The sequence below is a fragment of the Nelusetta ayraudi genome, unplaced genomic scaffold (genome assembly GCF_046127955.1).
Source record: "Nelusetta ayraudi isolate G7.1 ecotype Tasmania unplaced genomic scaffold, CSIRO-AGI_Nayr_v1 ptg000007l, whole genome shotgun sequence".
NCBI lineage: Eukaryota > Metazoa > Chordata > Actinopteri > Tetraodontiformes > Monacanthidae > Nelusetta > Nelusetta ayraudi.
In genome coordinates, this window is record NW_027466057.1 from 2909867 (window position 1) to 2928533 (window position 18667).

At 46.7% G+C, this 18667-nt stretch overlaps 2 protein-coding genes across 3 annotated transcripts in view; one reads left to right on the top strand and one right to left on the bottom strand.

Moving 5' to 3' along the window:
* Nucleotides 1-18667, bottom strand: part of rps6ka1 (ribosomal protein S6 kinase a, polypeptide 1) — a 377179-nt gene that overhangs the window by 6301 nt on the left and 352211 nt on the right. The window lies entirely within an intron of this gene.
* The window catches only part of mboat2a (membrane bound O-acyltransferase domain containing 2a), a 29849-nt gene continuing 15541 nt past the window's right edge, over nucleotides 4360-18667 (top strand). The window contains exon 1 of one of the 2 annotated variants that reach the window (XM_076017876.1): nucleotides 4360-5044. In XM_076017876.1, the coding sequence (XP_075873991.1) occupies nucleotides 4961-5044 (84 nt within the window). In that variant the 5' untranslated portion in view covers nucleotides 4360-4960. The remainder of the gene's footprint in view (nucleotides 5045-18667) is intronic. The other variant, XM_076017878.1, reaches the window with a different exon arrangement.

Here is an 18667-nt window from a genome sequence, read left to right on the forward strand (position 1 = left end):
AAAAAATGCCATGTCCCCAGAGGAGGAGCATGTCTGCGCACTAAAACATGAACTATTGTCTGTGTGTGTATATGGGTGGGTGTGTGTGTGTGTGTGTGTACGTGGAGAGTTTCAGTCATTCAGCAGGGATGTACGTTCCCTGATCGTTACTTATTGTAAGTAAGTGGACATCGCTAGTCAGAGATTGTTTTCGTTTCGACGTCTTGGTCATTATTGATGTAAAAGGTGTCTTGAGGAGTGCACTTGTTCAAGACATCTAAATGAATTGATTAGTAGTAACGGACTGATTGATTTAAAGTGATCTCACTGGATGCAGCCATCAGAAGTGGGTCACAGAGCCGGGATGGACACGGTCGACAAGCAGCAACACTCAGCACTGCCAGGTCGTAATGTGTTAGTTTTCCATTACAGCAGCAGCAGCAGCTGAACCGTTAATACAAGGCAGAATGGATCCGTGGCTTCTCGTGTGGTTAATGCCCAATTCTGGCTCTACCATCAGAACATTGCAGTTGGAGTCAATCAGATCAGGCAACCATTTCTGGTCTTGTAGCCTCTGTTTCCTGGAATTGGGACCCAGTGTGGTTCTACAAGAGTTTCCCATCTGTTGGTTGCAACCAGTGGCTCTTATGAGTTCCTGTTGTCGTTCTACGATCCCCGAACTAGCCTGTATATTTTGACCTCTGACCCCTGACATGTGCAAAGCAACTGCCGCCCGCTTGATATTTTCTCTATTAGTGGCACCCTCAGAACTTAAAAAAGAACTTCCTCAATTTTTGCGGTTTCTTTCTTTTTCTTTTGTTTTTTGCTGCTGCAGCTGTTCGCCGTCTATCCGTGCGACGGCCTGCACGTGTGCCTGTGTGGAAACCCCTCAGGAACTCCTCTGCCATTCACTCGCAGCCACAGCCCTTTCAGATCCATTAATGGCGCCTTCTGTCTCGCACCTCCTCCCTTTCCGAGTCGGGGTGCCTGTCTGTGTGAGGAGCTGCGGCCAATGAAAGAAAGAAAAGGGGACGGGGGTTGCCATGACGATGCCAACTTAAACAAAACTGTGCCGCTGCGTGATTGTGGGTTTAATTGGGTGTCACCCGGGGAGGAGAGAGGAGACTCGGTCGAGTGGAGCGACTCCTGAACGCAGCCTGGCCTCTGCCTGCTTCCACGTCACTCACTCCCGACTCGCTGTGTAGTTATGAATGATTAATGGCAATTGTGTGAGAGCTGTTGTACACGACGCGCATAATCAGAGTTACGGAGAGCATGTCGAGATGAAGAGGAAGTCGGGAAAAGGGAGCTCCAGAGGAGCTGGGCATTAAAAAGTAACCTGCAAAGAGTGCAAAGTATTCATGTCGTTCAGTCAGTTGTCAGTTGAACTCAGCGCTCTCAGTTGTCTTTGTCTTCATTGCTGCTATCTTTGCTTCAACATTTGATGGAATCCTTCCACAGTTGCTACGATGTGCAGACACACACACACGGAAGCGTGTGCACAGAGGCCCTGTGCACCAGTGATTTTTAAATAATTTAAGATCCCTAGCAGGCGCACGCGCACACACGCGCACACACACACACACTCGATGCTGAGTCATTCTCCTGCTCAAAGTGAATGCAGCCGGGATTTTTTTTCTTTTAACTTATTCATTTATTTATTCAGGTTCAACTTCGCGGCGCAGTTTTTCTGACACAAGCCTCTTTAAAACAAAACGCTGGGATAAAACAACATGTGTGGGATGTTTGCTCACAATTCTGTTGCAACTAGGTCTGAAGGTATTATGAATACAAAGTGAGAGCTGAATGAGTCTTCCCTGCTGCTGCAAAAGCAGTGAGAAAACATAACCCTGATTTACATTCTTGAGGTGATAGTTTAATATAAAAAGAAAAATGTGCAGAAGCTCAAACAGTCGCTGTTCTGTGCTCCCTAGTATTACACCACTTTACACAAATGGGTTTGTACTACATATGAATGTCTTTTATTTAAGCTCTGCCTCACAATTGCAACAACAGTACAACAAACACAAGACAGATCTTTTCAGTAACAAAATAAAAGAATATCACTGCATATGAAAAAAAGGAAACATAGATAAATCACTAATGCGGCATACAAATGAGCCTGTGTTGGTATGAGAGGAAATGTTCAGTCAGTTCAAGACTTTATTGTACTCCAAAGTGCAACATTAGTCACATCAATTTTTACAAAAAGCAATTTGGAAATTGGTCCCAGGGAAGGATTTACAGTATGTCCAGCTCATAACACCATCTCTCCTTCGGCACCCAAGACAGGAGGAAGAAGACGTGACAAAGTCAAAACATTTAGCAAGGATGAAAGTTAGGAAGTAAATCGATCAGAAATTATTAGACCATGCAAAAGCAAAGAATAACATCCAAAAATGACAGTCTGTTCCCTCAGAGTTGCAGTAAAGAAGATACAGACGTCTTAGATGGGTTCATCAGGATACACAGAGCCTTTGTGTGATACTGAGCATTTAGGAGCTTTTAGCAATAAAATGTGGATCATCACAAAATGAAACGAATGCCAAAGAAACAAATCTTTTAAATCAGGTCTCACCACCAGATAGTTGGCAAAACCTTGGTGATCAGGTGCGAGCTGATACATAGCTGAGGGACAAGTGAAGAGAGGATTAAAGTGAACAACACTGCTCTTTGCACATTTTGGACTTTGGACCTTGTGCTGTAATGTTAATTTAGACATATTTACCTTGATATCAAGGATAGAGGCGTTCATATTATGGTTTGGACAGTGCTGCTCTCTAGTGGCCACAGCGTACGACTACAACCGAAACTAACTGTTAGTTGTAGTTTTTTTTTCTTTTCTTTTTTTTTAAGCGCAGAGGGATAAAAAGGAAAATACAGTTAAGGACGCAGTTAACACTATTTCAAAATGGGTATTTGGTAAATGTCGTTTATCTTTGGCGCTTTCGCTGATTTGTTATATTAAAAACATACAGCACATTTCTGGCACTGTAGCCAGGACATATCACTGTCGACCACTAGATGGAAATGATGGGCAATTAATTTTGGGACGGCATCAGCAAACGCCACTTGAAAACGTTGCATAACAACGTAGTTGGCCAACAGCCCTTAGACTGAACAAAGTAGTTTAATCTCCATACACAAACAGTACTCGCCGCCTTTTAATGCAAATACTTTTGGTGAGTTTGACCTCTGAGGCACCACATTTAATTAGTTTGTAAAGTGTTCACTTCAGGCTTTTGTCTGTAAATAGAATATATATTTTTTATTACGCTTTTACGTTGCCTGCCTCACTTTCAATAACCTGGAACTGCCCTCCAGACAATTTTCTCCGACGTGAATGGATTATTATTATTATTATTATTATTATTATTATTATTATTATTATTATTATTATTATTATTATCATCATTGTAGAATGCAGTAACTGGTTTGAGGAATGGTAATGAAGACTCACTCCTGCCTTAGTGACAGAATATGCTGAGAGGTGCAAACCAACTATTGACTCCTCGTCACTTCTTCTTTTTTTTTTTTTTACTTTACCCCCCCCCCCCTCTTAATTACGTCCTATATTCTTCTCCCAGGCCAAGACACGTAACGTCTCGTAGCCAACTCCCTCCCCTGGCCAATTTGGACAATGAATGAGTCAAAGCAGATCCGTCGTCAAAACGGAACAATGTCTCTTTTTCACGTCAAACCAGAATCAACTGAAATCGTTCCAAACAAAGACTCGTCTCCCCCCTGGGGGCGTCAGACGAAAAAAGGAAAGTGATTACGTAGCACTGATCTCTCGACTCGCTCTTGCATTCTTTGTTGGTTGTGTGCGGTGGATGACAACCGTCCGGCTCACCGTGGACTGCAGTCAGGCCAACCGCCCCCTAATATTTACGATGCAGGCGTATTCTTTCCGTTATGGTAAACTTACGACAAATTTCGACGTGTTTTTTCCTCCTTGTCGCTTTTCGCTTTCCCCGCGCTTTTCTCTAAAACGGAAAATGTCAAGTCCAGGGTTGGTAGTGAAAGTACATTTTGAGCTATAGTAGCGTATTAGCTAGCAGAGGATTGGCGAGAGTTAGCGTATATGTATTTCCGCTTTTCAAAATAAAGCACTCTCGTGATTTAGACAAAAATCAGGAAAAACAAAAAACAAACTTCTAACTGTACATAACAGACTCGGAACAATTTCCAGAGGGCAATTAAGCGTGTTCATTTGGAGCATCTTCATCTCAAAGCAAACATTTTTTCAATAGTTTATGATTTTTAAGCCTATAGTTGTTTTTGATTAGTATTTTGGGGCGTTTTAATTGAAACCACCAAGTGAAAACAGGCATTGTTTGTCACATTGTGCATTGTGTCAGTGCTTCTTCGCGTACGCGCACAGACTTTATTTCTTTCGTTTAAAAGGGGAGAGGTGAGTAGTCGTTTCCCCCTGTCATGTAGTTCGTGTTCATGTATTTATTTTTGAAAACCGGAAGCTGACGCATATGAACAAACGCCGCCGTCCTTATCAAACCTCCCGGTGCTGCTGTGAAAATGAATTAAACAGCCACTCTCCTTGGGCCAGACATTTGTCTTTGCCTTTTTTTGGCTATCGTCATCTCAAAAAAGGAAATGAAGAAAAAACAAGGAAAGTGTATCTGGCCACGGCTCATCAGTTAGGCGGTTTTATGCACGTTTCAATGAATTTACCGCAACGGTAAGAATACGCGCGCGCGCCGGATCTGGTTGCAGCTGGTTGACGGAGGAGACCGGAGAGACGGGCTGGCCTGACCGCAGTCTCGCAGCTCGTCGCAACAATAACAACGGCAGCAGCAGCAGCAGCGGCGGCGACGGCGGCGGCGGGTACGGCGGCAGCAGCAGCAGTAGCAGCAGCAACCGCAGCAGCAGCAGCAGCGAATCTACCATCACAGGAGCCGAGGGGAGTGGACCGCAGGAAGGGCAGAGGGAAGGGGATTTTTTACAGACAACGAAAGCGAGCATGGCTACCCATACGACAGCATCATGCACTGGATCCACTCTGTTGCAACCAATCAGCGAGATTACCAACCTCCCTCTTGACCAGGTATGTTCCTTGAATGAGGTGTGTGGTGGGGAGGGAGAGAAAAAAAAACCCAAAACATGTCGACACGTCAAACCACCGGCGTGATTCCGGCGGGTCCCTTTTTTTTTTCCTTCTTCCTCTTCTTACCCCCCTCCTCCTCAACAGCGCCGTTATTTGCCACTCTGCTAGCATTAAAGGGCGCATAACGTTAGCAGAAATGCTGGTGATGCGCAGCGATTTTTCCTCTTGTGCGTTAGCTTGGTGCTCCTTCTCTAAATCGAATGAAGCCCAACATTAGCAACAAACAAATGAATATCGCGGATTTGTTTTAAAAGCGAGAGCACACACAGATGAGGAGAAATAAATCCACCCCCCCACGGCGTCTCGCTGTCATGATCAGCGGCACTCCTGTCAAGACATAACACATAACGCCTTTTGTCTCATCGTCGGTCCTAATCCGGTGGTTCCTAATTCGGGGGAGGTCCAAGGACCAAGGATCCTTTTGATCTGCTTTCTATAGGATCGCCAACATAATCTGGATTAAGTCATTAACGTTTACTTAAAGTTGGCCCCCAATCACAGTGTTTGTTGACACCGGGCCATTATTAATCTGGCTGGGGTCTATATCACACTTTGACACCTCTAAAGGAACAAGCCACGCCAAAAAGAAAAAGGCGAAAAATACCAACGTCGGGATTGTATTTAGTGTGTCAACAAAGGATTTTCTCAGTTTTTATTTGCATTTGCTGAGTAATCATGTCGCGGCCACCTGAAGCTCGGTGCAGTCTGGAGACAGGCGTGCAGTTGGATGTTAATACGAGCCAAATCTTTCATTTGTTTATTTTAACAGTGCACAGTACTGTGAATCATATGACGTTGATGTGCTATTGTTTTTGTTTTTGTTTTGTTTTTGTTTGTTTTTTTACGTCGGAACAGAACAAGAAGAAATCATGTCATGAATGCCATTGCCCGTTATCATTACTCATCTGTCATGAGATAAGGCACCACGCCTGCTGTGTCAGGTAATGGTTGCATCTGGTAGCTGCTGCATGTGGGTGGTCGGGAGCTACCGGATCGCATTAACAAGTGCAAACTGCTGTGTGTGTGTGTGTGTGTGTGTGTGTGTGTGTGTGTGTGTGTGTGTGTGTGTGTGTGTGTGTGTGTGTGTGTGTGTGCAAATATTTTCATAAGGAAACTCATCACATACTCGGAAGGGCACCATACGTGCGCTGATGCACACGGCGTGTATGCAAAAGCACACTAACCGGCAGGGATTTTTGGAGCTCGGCAGACACGGCTTGCGATTGGAGGTCATGCCGGCAGTGCACACATCGTGCCAGCAACATTCCACCGTGCACTCAGCTTTGTGGGCTGTTGTATTTTTTTTTTTTATGATTTGATTAACCATGTAATGTCACCATGTTGCTTTAATTTTTTTTTGTTTTCAAAAGGGCATTTGTCCTCTGCTTGAGAAAGGTCAAAGGGCAGGGGGGAGGGGGGGGGGAGTAGGACTAGTGTCAGTGCTGCCATGGATACGCTGTCATGAGCGTGTTAATTGATGCGTCGCCTATTGACAGTCTGCGTGAAGTGCCTCTGGCGATGTGCGTCGCTGCCCTGTTTGAAGTAGATTTGATGAAATAGGACGTACAGTCAAGGACCAACTGAGGGGCTGCGCTACTTTGTCGGACAGGTGTCACCCAATGGGGGGATTGTGGTTTGTCAATCAATACAGTCGCCTGGATACAGGGTGATGTGTGTGGCCCCCCCAGTCATTGACAATCATTGATACTATGGGTCCACAGTGTGGCACCCAGCGATGCGTTAGCTGGACTGTATGCCTCCCATGGGAGAGGCAGGCCTCTGCATTGGTCTCAGAGCTATAATGGGACTTGTGAAATGTGAACTGACACTGCACTTCTCCCAGTCTTCTCTCATTTGATTCCGCTTTGGCACTTCCCCCTCAGAAGCAGACTGGCACTACTTTCACGGAGTGCTCCTACTGAATTTCTGTACACATTTACAAAGGTGTTGTTTACCTACTCTGTTTTTGTGGGTGCCGATAAGGACTTGGCAACCTGATTATCTCGCGCAGACCGGAAGAAACGATGATCAGGGCCACCTCCAGTTTGATAAAGGAAGCTAATAAATCACTGTCTGCTCATTTGCATCTTCTTTTTCCGACGCTGGAAATGAAAGCCCTCTTTCAGTCACATTGGATTGAATGCTATCAACAGAGATGAATGGCAGCTTAAGGTAGAAAAGGCTGCATAATACCTCTAACTTATTATTATTTTTGGACAGCAGATGGGTGTTTGTTCCATCCTCTGAGACCACCTCGCAGCCTCCTTGGTTTTGTGCCTGTCCAAACACGTGGAAGGCAAATGTTTTAGCAGGAAGCTATTGCTGTACAGAAGGTTAAATATGCTGTTTTTCTGATTAGATCTTAATTTTTTTTTTATTGTTGTTGAATGATTTATGTTGCATGGTTGTCTGCTGAAAAATGGAATTGAACTTTAGGTCTTGGAGAATCTTTTGCTCCAGTGATTACCCGAAGGCCCTTGAGATGGAGCTTTCAGTTTTGTCTTAGCACGATGACTAGCATGACGGTGCAGGGCTGCCACTTCCTGATCCGGGGCTGAGGATGTGTCTGCTCTTAATTCCACCAAGGCATTTCTTTCTTTTACTCTATACTTTGTGTGAAGGCCGTATATTCTGTGTAAAAGTGATCTTGCACTTGGACCAGACGCTTACGAGGAAATATTTAACTTCCCCACGTCTAGCCTTAAAACTGATCGGAACAGCGAAATAGCTTCCGATTCACCTTTGTTCATGGCCTCCTCTGCTGCTTGAGCTGCTGTTGCTGGTTTCTGATTTATCTAAAAGCCTTTAGAAACAGTTGACAGGGCTTTGGAATGAAATACAGAATTCTGCGTTAAACAGCTACATTTCTCCCTCTTGGTAGTGTGGATCTTTGCCCTCTGACTGCTCTTTCCCGCGATTTGCGGCGGTTAGACGTCAACTCATCCTACAGTGAATTGGATTTGCAGCTCATTGTTTACCGACGCAGCCTTCTCAGAAGGTAAAGGCTTCGCCGCTGTTGTGTTCTCCTCCCACAAAAGGCAGGAGGCCCAGCTGCACAATTGGCCCTCTATTTGCGTGACATATTGGATTGCAGTTTGTCAGTCCAGTCCACCGCAGCGTCTTTTATCACGATAACAAGGCCTCCTTTGTTGTCACTGCGGCTTTTGTTCTACGCGGCCGCCGTACTGTAGGCCTTGGGGCACGAGCGGCGACGAGGAATCCTGACTTCCTGGCTTCCCTTTTATCCACCGACACGTCTCTGCTCCCGGGAGCCACAGGCTTGACGTGGTGCATCTGGCTTGACTAAATGAGTTTCACTCAAGTTTGAATTGGCATGCTACTGCCGACGGCGACTCATCCGTTGGACGAAAAATCAGCAGTTGAAGTTGTGCCCACTCTTTAAAGTCTAATCTTTTTTTGGAATCCACCGATTATGTCATTAGGCCAGAGGTTAAAGTTTTCCTCTGAGTGGCAAGGGCAGGCTGAGGCTTCCTAAAAGATTTGCCTGAAGCATCAGGGCTTGGTTTCCCTCTGAGCTCCCCCTGTCGCCATACGAGTCCCAACAGCCCTGTGCGCTGGGACTGCTGGTCTCGCTACAAAGCCCCCGGGACCTTGCCAGAGTTTCTCAACCTCCCCATTGTCTTTAATTGGCTGCCTCCTGGGTTGGGGGCAGGGAGAAGCTCATCCCTGCAATTGATTACCCCCGCCACCGCCCCTCCCGTCCCTCAGCTTGCCATGATGGAGCGCCGTTAGCTGCTGCAACCTACATAATGTACAGTCATTGCAAGCATTGCAAGCAACAGTTTGTCTGTGGGCAACATGATGGGATTTGCTGCCAACGTTCCTCACAGTAAGGCACGAGCAGGCCGGTCTTCAGGTCTCACCGAGACCTAACCTATTCCATTTCCACAGAACAAGTGTTTTGTCAAGAGCTGTGTTCCATTCCCATCCATAGTGCAAGTGACTGACAATAGTCAGCGTGACACAGCATTCTGCAACACTGAACTGGTTACCAAGGAATTAAATTTTAACTTTTAAGAGACATTCATCTGCAAGTGTTTTCCGTACAGCTTTAAGCGTTGTGTTAAAAGTCAATTCCAACTTCAACGAGCTCTCTGGATTTTTACATTTTACCTGTCCTTGTTCATTATTGCCATGGTTAGTCTCTAAGAAGAATGTCCTACCAGAACTGTCACATTCTAAGCAGTAGTAGTAGTAGTAGTCTAACTGCAAACAGAGGGCAAAGGGCTGCAACAGAGCACCACTAAAAGTGGCATCAACCCATTGTTGAAATTGTTGCCAAATAGTGCTATTATCGATTGGTTGTGTCGTGCCGCTAAGCTGTTCACTTCTGATACGACATGCGTACCCTGAACACCAATGGGTGGGGTGGGGTACTCAACTTGAGCCTTTGTTTTCGACTCGTCACACTTGGACAAACTTGAGATCAAATGCTCAGGCGGCAACTGTTGATATGGAAATTTAGTAAAAGGAAAGTAAGAAGTAAGTAAGGAAAATAGCAACAGTAGTTGCGTTTCGCATTTGAGTTTGCGTAGCGTGTGGAAGCCCATGGGGGCAGACAAATTTTTTCTGAACATCTGAACGGCTCTAACCCAATTCAGTTTCTGTTTACTTTCTCCCGCCTCCTCTTGAGGTATGAAACAGGAAGCTGTGCCCGACTGCTGCAGACTGAAAACGTTCCACAATCGAGCTGCACCTCTTAAAGCGCGCTTAGCTGCTGACTGGTTTACCCAGGCAGGTCCAAGTCGTTCTAAGTCAGGAGGAACGGGTCGGGGGGGCAGGATATACTGGTTGCAACGTCATCCAGCCAGTGGCTCTCAGGCTGGTTAATGTCAGTAGTCACCTACTGTACCTCGGCGGCGCCTTTTTCACGCAAGAACTCCTTTCAGCCGACCACAAATCTCAGTTACTTAACATGGTTATGTAACACCAGGCTGGCATTTATAGTCTTAGCAGGAAAAAAAAACCTGCCTTTTGTGCCACATTCACCTCTGATACTCAAGCCTCACTGTCCATCATATTTTTCATGTCATTTTTATTTTTTCCATTTTGAGTCGCACACTTCCAAACACAGCACCTGTTCAGCCACTGAGGCCACTAATCAACTGTCAATTTGAGTGGGTTTTTTTTTTTGTTTGTTTGCTTGCTTCCTCTTTCCCCGTCACTTGTTGAACATTATTCAGGACTTTTGCATATATCCTGCTGTATCATAGCAACCGCTTGCCTGCCCTCCCTCCCCCCACTGAACCCTTCCCCACCCTGACAGCAGCTGCCAAAACCCTGGAAGACTGTCAGAGTTGATGATTCAATGGGATTTTACGCCAGTCGCCACTGGGCGCTACGTCTGTATTATTGCCATGTTAGATTTACGATGTTTGCATTGTCTCGAATCGCCGCTGTTTTAACCCATTCTTCCTGTCTGTGACCGTCATAGTTTTTTTTCCCCCTCGCCGCTTGCTCGTCTTCGTTTTCCCTTCAAAGTGACACACAGCTGCGTGAGAGCTTCTGTCTTTGCGGCTTCGCTCGCGGGCGGAAAGCGCTGCTCTGTAAAATTCCATCAGACTGGGCGAATTTGTTCGAGTTCGAATGTTAAAAAGCGACAGCGGTGTTTTGCTTTGCTTTGCCTTGCCTGAGGATTATCAATACAGTGGGGTATTTTTTTTTTTCTCGTTTATTTTGTGATGTCACTCCTCATGACTTCTGTAATAACATTCTGACAACATGATTTTGAATGTTGACAACAGACAGCCCTCCTGGCATTTCCTCAGCATATTACACAATATTTGACATTCTTTGACATTCTTTTATTTCTACATTTGTCACACTGGTAGCACTGTACTTTGAGCTCAGTTAGGTGCTGCTTTGAATGGTTACCTTTATTGTGGATTGCTTTAATAAGATCTATTTAATTGGCTTTTCTTCCATCCAGACAGGCCAACTCGCGGCGACCGGGACGTCTTGGAAAGTGCGATACCGAGACGCCCGGGAAAGCTTTTTTGCTTTGAATATCCCAAATCCCAAATTGAGTTGTCAGTGGACAGTTCTGTAACTGAATATCGTTCTCCTGTTACGTCTGCTGTTAGCAGCCGCGCTCGGGGCGGCTCTTCGCGCCTCCACGGAACGGCTCTCAGATGAAAATGACCCAGTGAGAGCTCGTCTTGCCACGATGCCAGTGGCACACTTCGATACAACCAGCGGAAAATGTTTCAAAAGCGACACTGAAACCCACACCACAGCAAAAGCCCCAGTAAAGCAGGACACGCCTCCGTAGCCCTGTCTGTGGCCTGCCTGAAGAGAAGCAGAGTTATCTTTAAGTGACGCTCTGTTTCCCTCCAAAGAATCCCAAACATCTGAAAAATTAGCACCCAGGGCGCATTATCTCATTAAAACTCGCCCTAGGATTTTCCCAGAGTGTAACCCCGCCTTCACCCCAACAAAGCTGCGATGGGTTCCAGAAACCCCATTTGACCCTGAGTGCAAGAGAATGGATGGACGGATGGATGGATGGATGGATGGCTGAGGGAAGTGTTTCTGTATTTTTCTGCCGAAGGAGACAAAAGACAGAACCACTGGCATCCGAAGCGCGCGAGACCGAACAAAGAGCTCTTTTCCGCAGAGGATTTTTTGGCCAGTTATGCATGAAAAGCTTCCTACTCTCCTCCCTTTGTGCTCCTCATGTACCTCTTGTTTATTTTCCAAGGCGCTGCCTGCACGCTAGCTTGAGGAAGCTTAGCGCTCTGCAGGTTGCACCCGCTCGACGCTCTTGAGTTTTTCCAGGTATTTCTGACCCGGCGAGCGGATGCGGGTGCGTGCACGTTTCGTGCTGGGATGCACACGCGCACGCAGCCGCATTGTGCATGTGCGAGGTTCTGGCCCACTGCTGCTGCCGCTGTCTGCCTTGTGGGGAATAGTTGATCGTTGAGCTATTAATAGCCTTCCTGAGGGTCGAGCCTGACTGGAGCGACTCAGAAAGGAGGAGCGAGGGAGAGAGAAAGCCACGCTTCAGGCCCGAACAGCCTTCTTCCCCACGTGTGCACGTTCATGTGCGCTCGCCCTTCGCGTCACCCGTCTGAACGTCACGTCTTGATTGTACAACCAGTGACGACTTTGAGGAAGAGCGCGTCGAACAGTCGAAAACCACTGAGTCCCAACTTTGGCTCAGGGTTAGGAATAGAAGGGGTTCAATAACAAGGCACGGAGGAGTGGTATTTTTTTCCTCCCTCCTTTTATTGGAGCCTATAAAATGACGACGATGACAACGCGCTTCACATTCTTGCTTCTTGGCTTCCTTTTTCGACCCCCGGCTCTATGAGATGTACGCACACTCAGCCGAGGTCACGCGTTTAAGTCGTTGTCAATAAATGTTTTTGTAAAATCCCTACAAAGCCCTGGCCATTCTTGCCTTCAACAGGAAGTTGTCACAATGGATGGAGAAACGAGACAGCTCAAAACTTGTGACCCGATGACACGGGCCTTAAAATTGACCGTGCAGAAGAGAAGAAGAAAGTTCCCCGTCGTGCTTGCATGTCGGCGACTCGGTGGCATCAAAGTTGCCCCGTCAGTTGCTGAGTGTACCCAAAGCCCTCATTGCCGTTACTTCGGAGTAAAAAAAAAAAATGAAGGTGTTGCGACTTTCTGACTGGACAAGCCAGTTCAGCACCAGATGCTTATCGGTGTCTCACGGGAACGTTTTCCTTTACATGCCTTCCAGTTGGTATCCCGTCCTCCCTGTGATGTCACACAAACCCTGTGGTGAAGCCAAGAGGACTGTTTTCACTTCAGGAGGCAGCTTGACACAGCAGTGTGTGCAAACATCTCCACCGCACCGCGCGCTGCTGCTGCTTATCCACGGTGCATTTGAAGACGGCGGGGAAAGAACGCGTCGCGCCGAGCTGCGCTCAAAGCAGGTGTCTTGTTTTTTGAGAGAAAATTCTCCAGATGCAAAATGAAATCGTCAGCTTCTTGAGACACGGCGCTCCCGCCGTCTGTCGAGACGGCCGCCTTGCTGTGTTGCCTACTTAGCAACTTTGTCGCTATATTTAGCGTACATCCAGACCCCTCTAGCAAGTTTTTTTCCTTCAGAAATGCGACCAGCGACACAAATCCAGCGACTTTTTCTGTTGCCGTCAGAGACTTTTGGCGTCTCGGATGTGAAACCACGTATCGTTCTCCTTACCTGCTCACGAATCCTGCTGCCATGCCCCCCTTCCCTCTCCTATCCACACGCAGTCCATTCATTTGTCTCTCCCACAACGTTATTTCGCTGTCATTCAGCCCTGCCAGGTCCATTACAATGACACGCGTATGACCAATAAGTTAGGCAATGATTTAGTGTAGCCAATAGCTGCTTTTCTTACCGGGTAGTTGGCAACACTACGGTCTTATACGCACTGTGACCCGTTTATGCTTTCGGCTCACTCGTGCGGCTCGTCTCGCGTTGTCTTGCGCCACGTCCATGGCCCGGGACAAGGTATGGAACGGAACACGGATCGGTGGCGCTAGACCAGACGGCCGATGAATAAATCATGTCCGTGCCCGGCCCGATGCCAATATCCTGTGGCATAAGTCCCATCTCTGTATAAAGGGACGTCAAATGGTTACATTTTAGATTGCAGCGTCTTTCACTCTCCCTCCCCTTCTCGAGTTTGCCAGTGAGCTACTGTGGCCTGCGCACCCAAACCTGAATGCCTAATCCACCTTCTTGTTTGTTGGTTTATTACAAGACGCAAGCAGTCACCCTATATACAGTATGAAAAGCGGGCTGGATTGTCCACACCCAGCTTCCTTAGAAATATGGTGGTGCAAGATAGCTAAGTGGGAGGGAGGAAGCTCGATGCATAGTCTTATATATACGGAACCATCCTAAGGGTAGAAAAAACAAATTACTGGAACTGTACTGCGATTATACACTTTTGTTAATGTATGAATGGGCAGTATATTGTGTTTTTACCAGTATGAAATCATAAATCAAGCCAAATATTACACACTGGACCTTTAAAGCATCTGTCTGTTAGTTTCTTTGTTTGTTTGTTCATTGTTTTCATTTTGTCTGGCAACCGAGAGCATTGCATACATGTCACGGAACTGGTAAATGAGGCGTGAGCAACTTGACAAAGAGCAGCGCTCTAATCCCCGAGTGCCGTTGTTTTCTTCATGGCGATGCCATATCTTTCCGTCTTTCCCTCACCGGACTTGCGCTCCATTCCGCCAGAGAGCGGCATTCAGGAAGCCGCCTTATCGCCGCTTCCCGCTGCGCAGCAACGACTTCCTCCCACCCGTCGGCGTGTCGCTCCATGTTGTGCGTCTCTGCCCACGTCGTTGCCCGGCGAGGCCGAGATCCCCGAGGCTTTTGGACGTTTGCTCCCTCTGACCTGGTGTTGAGCTAAACTGCTTTGTTCCCGCTTGGCAGAGGGAGAGAATGGAATGAATGAAATATGCGTCTCCGCCCGGCGACAGGAAAACCTCGTACAAGTGCTTCACAAGTGAGACTGGTCACCCTTCCAGCTTTCGTTTTTGAACTCATCGCTCACTTGAAGTGTTTTGGATTGCCGAGAGCTCATTCACTGCTTTCATCCCGGACAGTTCGAGTGTCTCTCTGCAGAGTTTACTTGCTACTCCCCCACCCTTTTTTTTTTATTTTTTTTTATTTTTTACCCCTAACAGAGGTTTCCCCTGGAGCACATTCTGATGCGCTGAGCTATGTTCCTCGGTCGACATTAGAGGGAGTTTAATAATGAAAAGGAAAGCGGCATGCAATATGGATGACGAAGCAACATCTCCTGTCTGTTGCAAAAACGTTTATTTGGTAAACTATTATCGCACCTGCTGTCCACGGAAAGCAATGCTTGGTCTCTCAACACTCCCGGCGGAAGGGAAAGCGACCCCTGTGACCTCTCAGGCGTTATTGCACTCGTCACATCGAGCTTTATTTAATTTGTTGACCTGCCCTTGTTCAAATTACGACTTAAAACACATCTTTTCTGTTCTGCTTTTAATGTTTAGTGACTGTTTTAATGTTACTCACTAACTACAATTGATACTAACTTCCTTGTTTTAACTTATTTTTCTCTAATTTGCATTTGAGTTATAAAGTTTTATCCTTTTTTGTAAAGTGTATTTAAGGACTTCAAAAAGTGCTCTATTGATAACATTTATTATCGTTTTTGTGGCATTATCGCGTTAGCTGTTCACCCAGTAGGTTTTGTTGCAGTCACCTTTCACCCAATTGTTTTTTTTCGCCCTTTCACGAAGAAGGCGACAGTACAGTGGGGCACGAGACTTACAGCCAGGATGCTGTGGTGCCAGATTTCACTTTCAAATCGCACGTGCAGGTGAAATGCGGGAAGTCTGCACGCGGTCTGCTTTCCTCGCAAGGAGAACGGTGTGTTCTTGTGTGTTTAAAGCAGGATAATGCACTTTTCGTGATTCAGATATTTAATGGTCCTCTGTATTTTCTTCCCCCCCCCCCTCAATTGCATGAAACAGTGTGTTCATGAAAACACTGGCCTGTAGATCAGCACATTTGTCCCTCTTTAGTTTAGAGACTCCCTCAGAATTGTTCGAAGATCACCATGAATGTTTTAACATTTTTAAGATGTTAAAGGTCCCTGATTATTATTGCCATGTTATTTTTTCTGTCTTAAATTGTCATTTGAGTTGGTGATTTGAACACTGGCCATTATAAAGTTGTCGGAAGGCATTTTCAGGGGGGAATGTCTGGGCCATTTTAGCTGTAATATTGAGCGTTTACGCGTACTGCGTGCCGTCTGTGTGTGCCGGGAACTGAGGCGACGTGTTGTTCACAGCGACCTGACGCGTCCTAGCGAAGTGATTTGATCGCGCGAGCTCTCCGTGCGAGCGGCGTGCGAGCGAGCGGCGCAGCCTCAGCGGGTCTCCCTGTGCAACAGGTCCAATTACAGGCCTGCACAAACAGACAACTAGCCTCAGCAGGCTGCAACGTTTCCACAGGTGTCATCGTCACAGCTCTCAGAAGCGGAAAGCAGCGGTATTTGCACTGTGACCCTGATAAATATTGACTCCTCCGTTACGCTTTTTTTTTTTTATTGCCTGTGATTATTCACCATCATGTTGTTCTGCAGGTTTTCCAAGCAGCCTTAATATTGTTTTTTTTCCTTGTGTCAAAATATTCCCCCTCTGAAAATACTGCACTATTTCTATTTACATGTTCAATGAGAGCGTTTCCTCGGTTACAAAACTCTGTGCTGGTTTAAAAAAAAACAAAAAAAAAACCCATTATGCTGTTTATTGTGTCACAACGGACTGAAGTTGAGGTTTCAATACATGCTGGGGAAGGGGGTGTGGGAGGGACAGCAAGAGTCACAGCTCAGTGGTGGGCTGCCTTGCAGGGTTTGCAAGACGCCTGAAGTCACTTTGCGCCTCGTCGTAGCGTCGAAGTGTTGTACATGCAAATGTTCTGCAGCCCTTGATGTGCGCGAGCGAGCAAGTGCCAAAGATCAAACCGCGGAACAGCTGCGAGCGGCTCCGTCGGACGACTGCCACAGCGAACAATGCGGTTCCTCGCTCCCGCCCTCGTTAAATTCCATTACTCACAAGAGCACCGTGTTGATATCCAAGGGAGGGGCAGATTGTTCACTCGGGGGGCCAGAGGCTGGTGTCATGGAGGTCGGGTTCAGCCGAGGTTTGTGCAGCAGTCGCGCTCTCCTCCGCAGAGTGTGCAACATCTTGCGCTAGCAGGGGGTTTAGTTTTTAATTTCCAGCTCCATGTGAGAAACTCTAAACTTTTTGACCCCTGGGTGACAATGGGTTCTAGAATTTGTCAGAGGGGCTGGAGCAGGAGCAGATGGATGGAGTGTTTTGGCGGCCCACCACGGCGGAGAAAAAGATATCATGTGATAAGTAGAAAATGTGTTTTGATTTAAATGTTAAAAACAAAATGAGCGAAGGCATTAGAACAAAATGTCTCTTTGAAGTCCTCTTTGTTGAAGTGGCTCTTAAAACACTGACAATTAAATGAATAACAGCTTATTCTAGTGCTGAAAGTTATTGCTATTTAAAAGCACTGAGAGTTATGTAATTCTCCAGGATGTCGTCATCATAACAGTAAGGGCGAGAACGCAGGCAAACTAAAACATCACTAAGGTTTATTAATATAATTTCAAGTTTGACGGGCCGGATTAAAAGCCTTAACGGGACAAATATGGCCCCCGGGCCGTAGTTGGCCAACACCTGCTCTACGGACGGGATTGTTTTTTTTCTGTTTGTCCTGCCGCTGGTACTTTCATTACGCTAAATTGTCTGTGTGTGACCGATTAGAACTTGTGTTCTAATCGTGACTCTTATTTCCCCGCAAAAACCAAATGACGCCCCCTTTTGGTGGTGACGCGCTTCAGGCAGGGCTCCACTTGTGCCCTGCGCCGCCTCCTGTTTGCTTTTTGTTTTATGTGACAACAGTTTTATTTGTTGTCACACTCATCTCGGTCCCCGCCGGGTCCCTCCGTCGAACAATGGCGCCGCTTGACAAAAGATCACCGCGAGGTTCCCGCCTGTTCGTCCGTGCACGCCGGGCACGCCGGGCCCCTCCCCGCTCCGCTTCCTGCCGTCAAGACGCGTTGTAGCGTGGTGCGCTCCAGCTAACACTGCAGACCATTTGTCAGTAAATGGTGCAGACCTAAAGCGCCCACCTACTTAAGGCTTAATACCCCCTCCCCGACCCCGCCGCCTCATTAATCATGCAGGATGTACAGATAATGGATAGCGCTCGTGCGTCGCCTTTCGCTGCTTGCGGGCCAGACGGATCTGTTGGGGTGACCTAAATACGCCTCGTGGTCCCATTGTGCTGCCGGTTGGGGCATCACGGCACGTGGCATCAAAACAAACATGGATGCTGCTTGTCAGTACGGAGCTGATTTGACGTCTCCGGACACACCCTCGAGAATTGTGCGCAATCTTTGCGGGAAATTTCGTATTTCTCCTTGTTTTATAAGGCGCGGCTACGTCAGACAGACCTTGTCCAAAGGGCGGCGGAATAACAAGTAAATTCTCGTGCTTGCCCTGCATGCGGGAGGGGGAATTTTCTTTGCGGAAACATCCAATTTGGACGGTGGACGGACCGGAAGAGCCGTGCACGACTATGGAAAGGGACTTGAGACTCGAGAAGCTCCAGTGTGTAAAGTTTGGCTTGATTTAGGATTTTTATATTGGTAAAAGCTTAACATACTGTCCACAAATACAATAATTAGTGTATACTCGCAGTACAATAAAAGTAATTTGGTTTTCCTACCCTTAGAACGGTTATAAGAATATACATGGAGCAAGAGTCTTGCTCCTGGTTAGCTGCCATCTTGGGCCACCATTGGTCCGACCTCCCATTAGTCCGACAAATTGCCCATTGGTGCGACGTCCCATTAGGGTTTGGGTTAGGGTTAGGGAAGGTCGGACCAATGGACAATTTGTCGGACCAATGCCTTGCTCCCTTTTTAAAGGAGGCTCAGTACTTAAGGAAGCCCACCTGATGGTACCCTAAATACCCACATTTTTTTTGACACACTGGACTTTTAATGC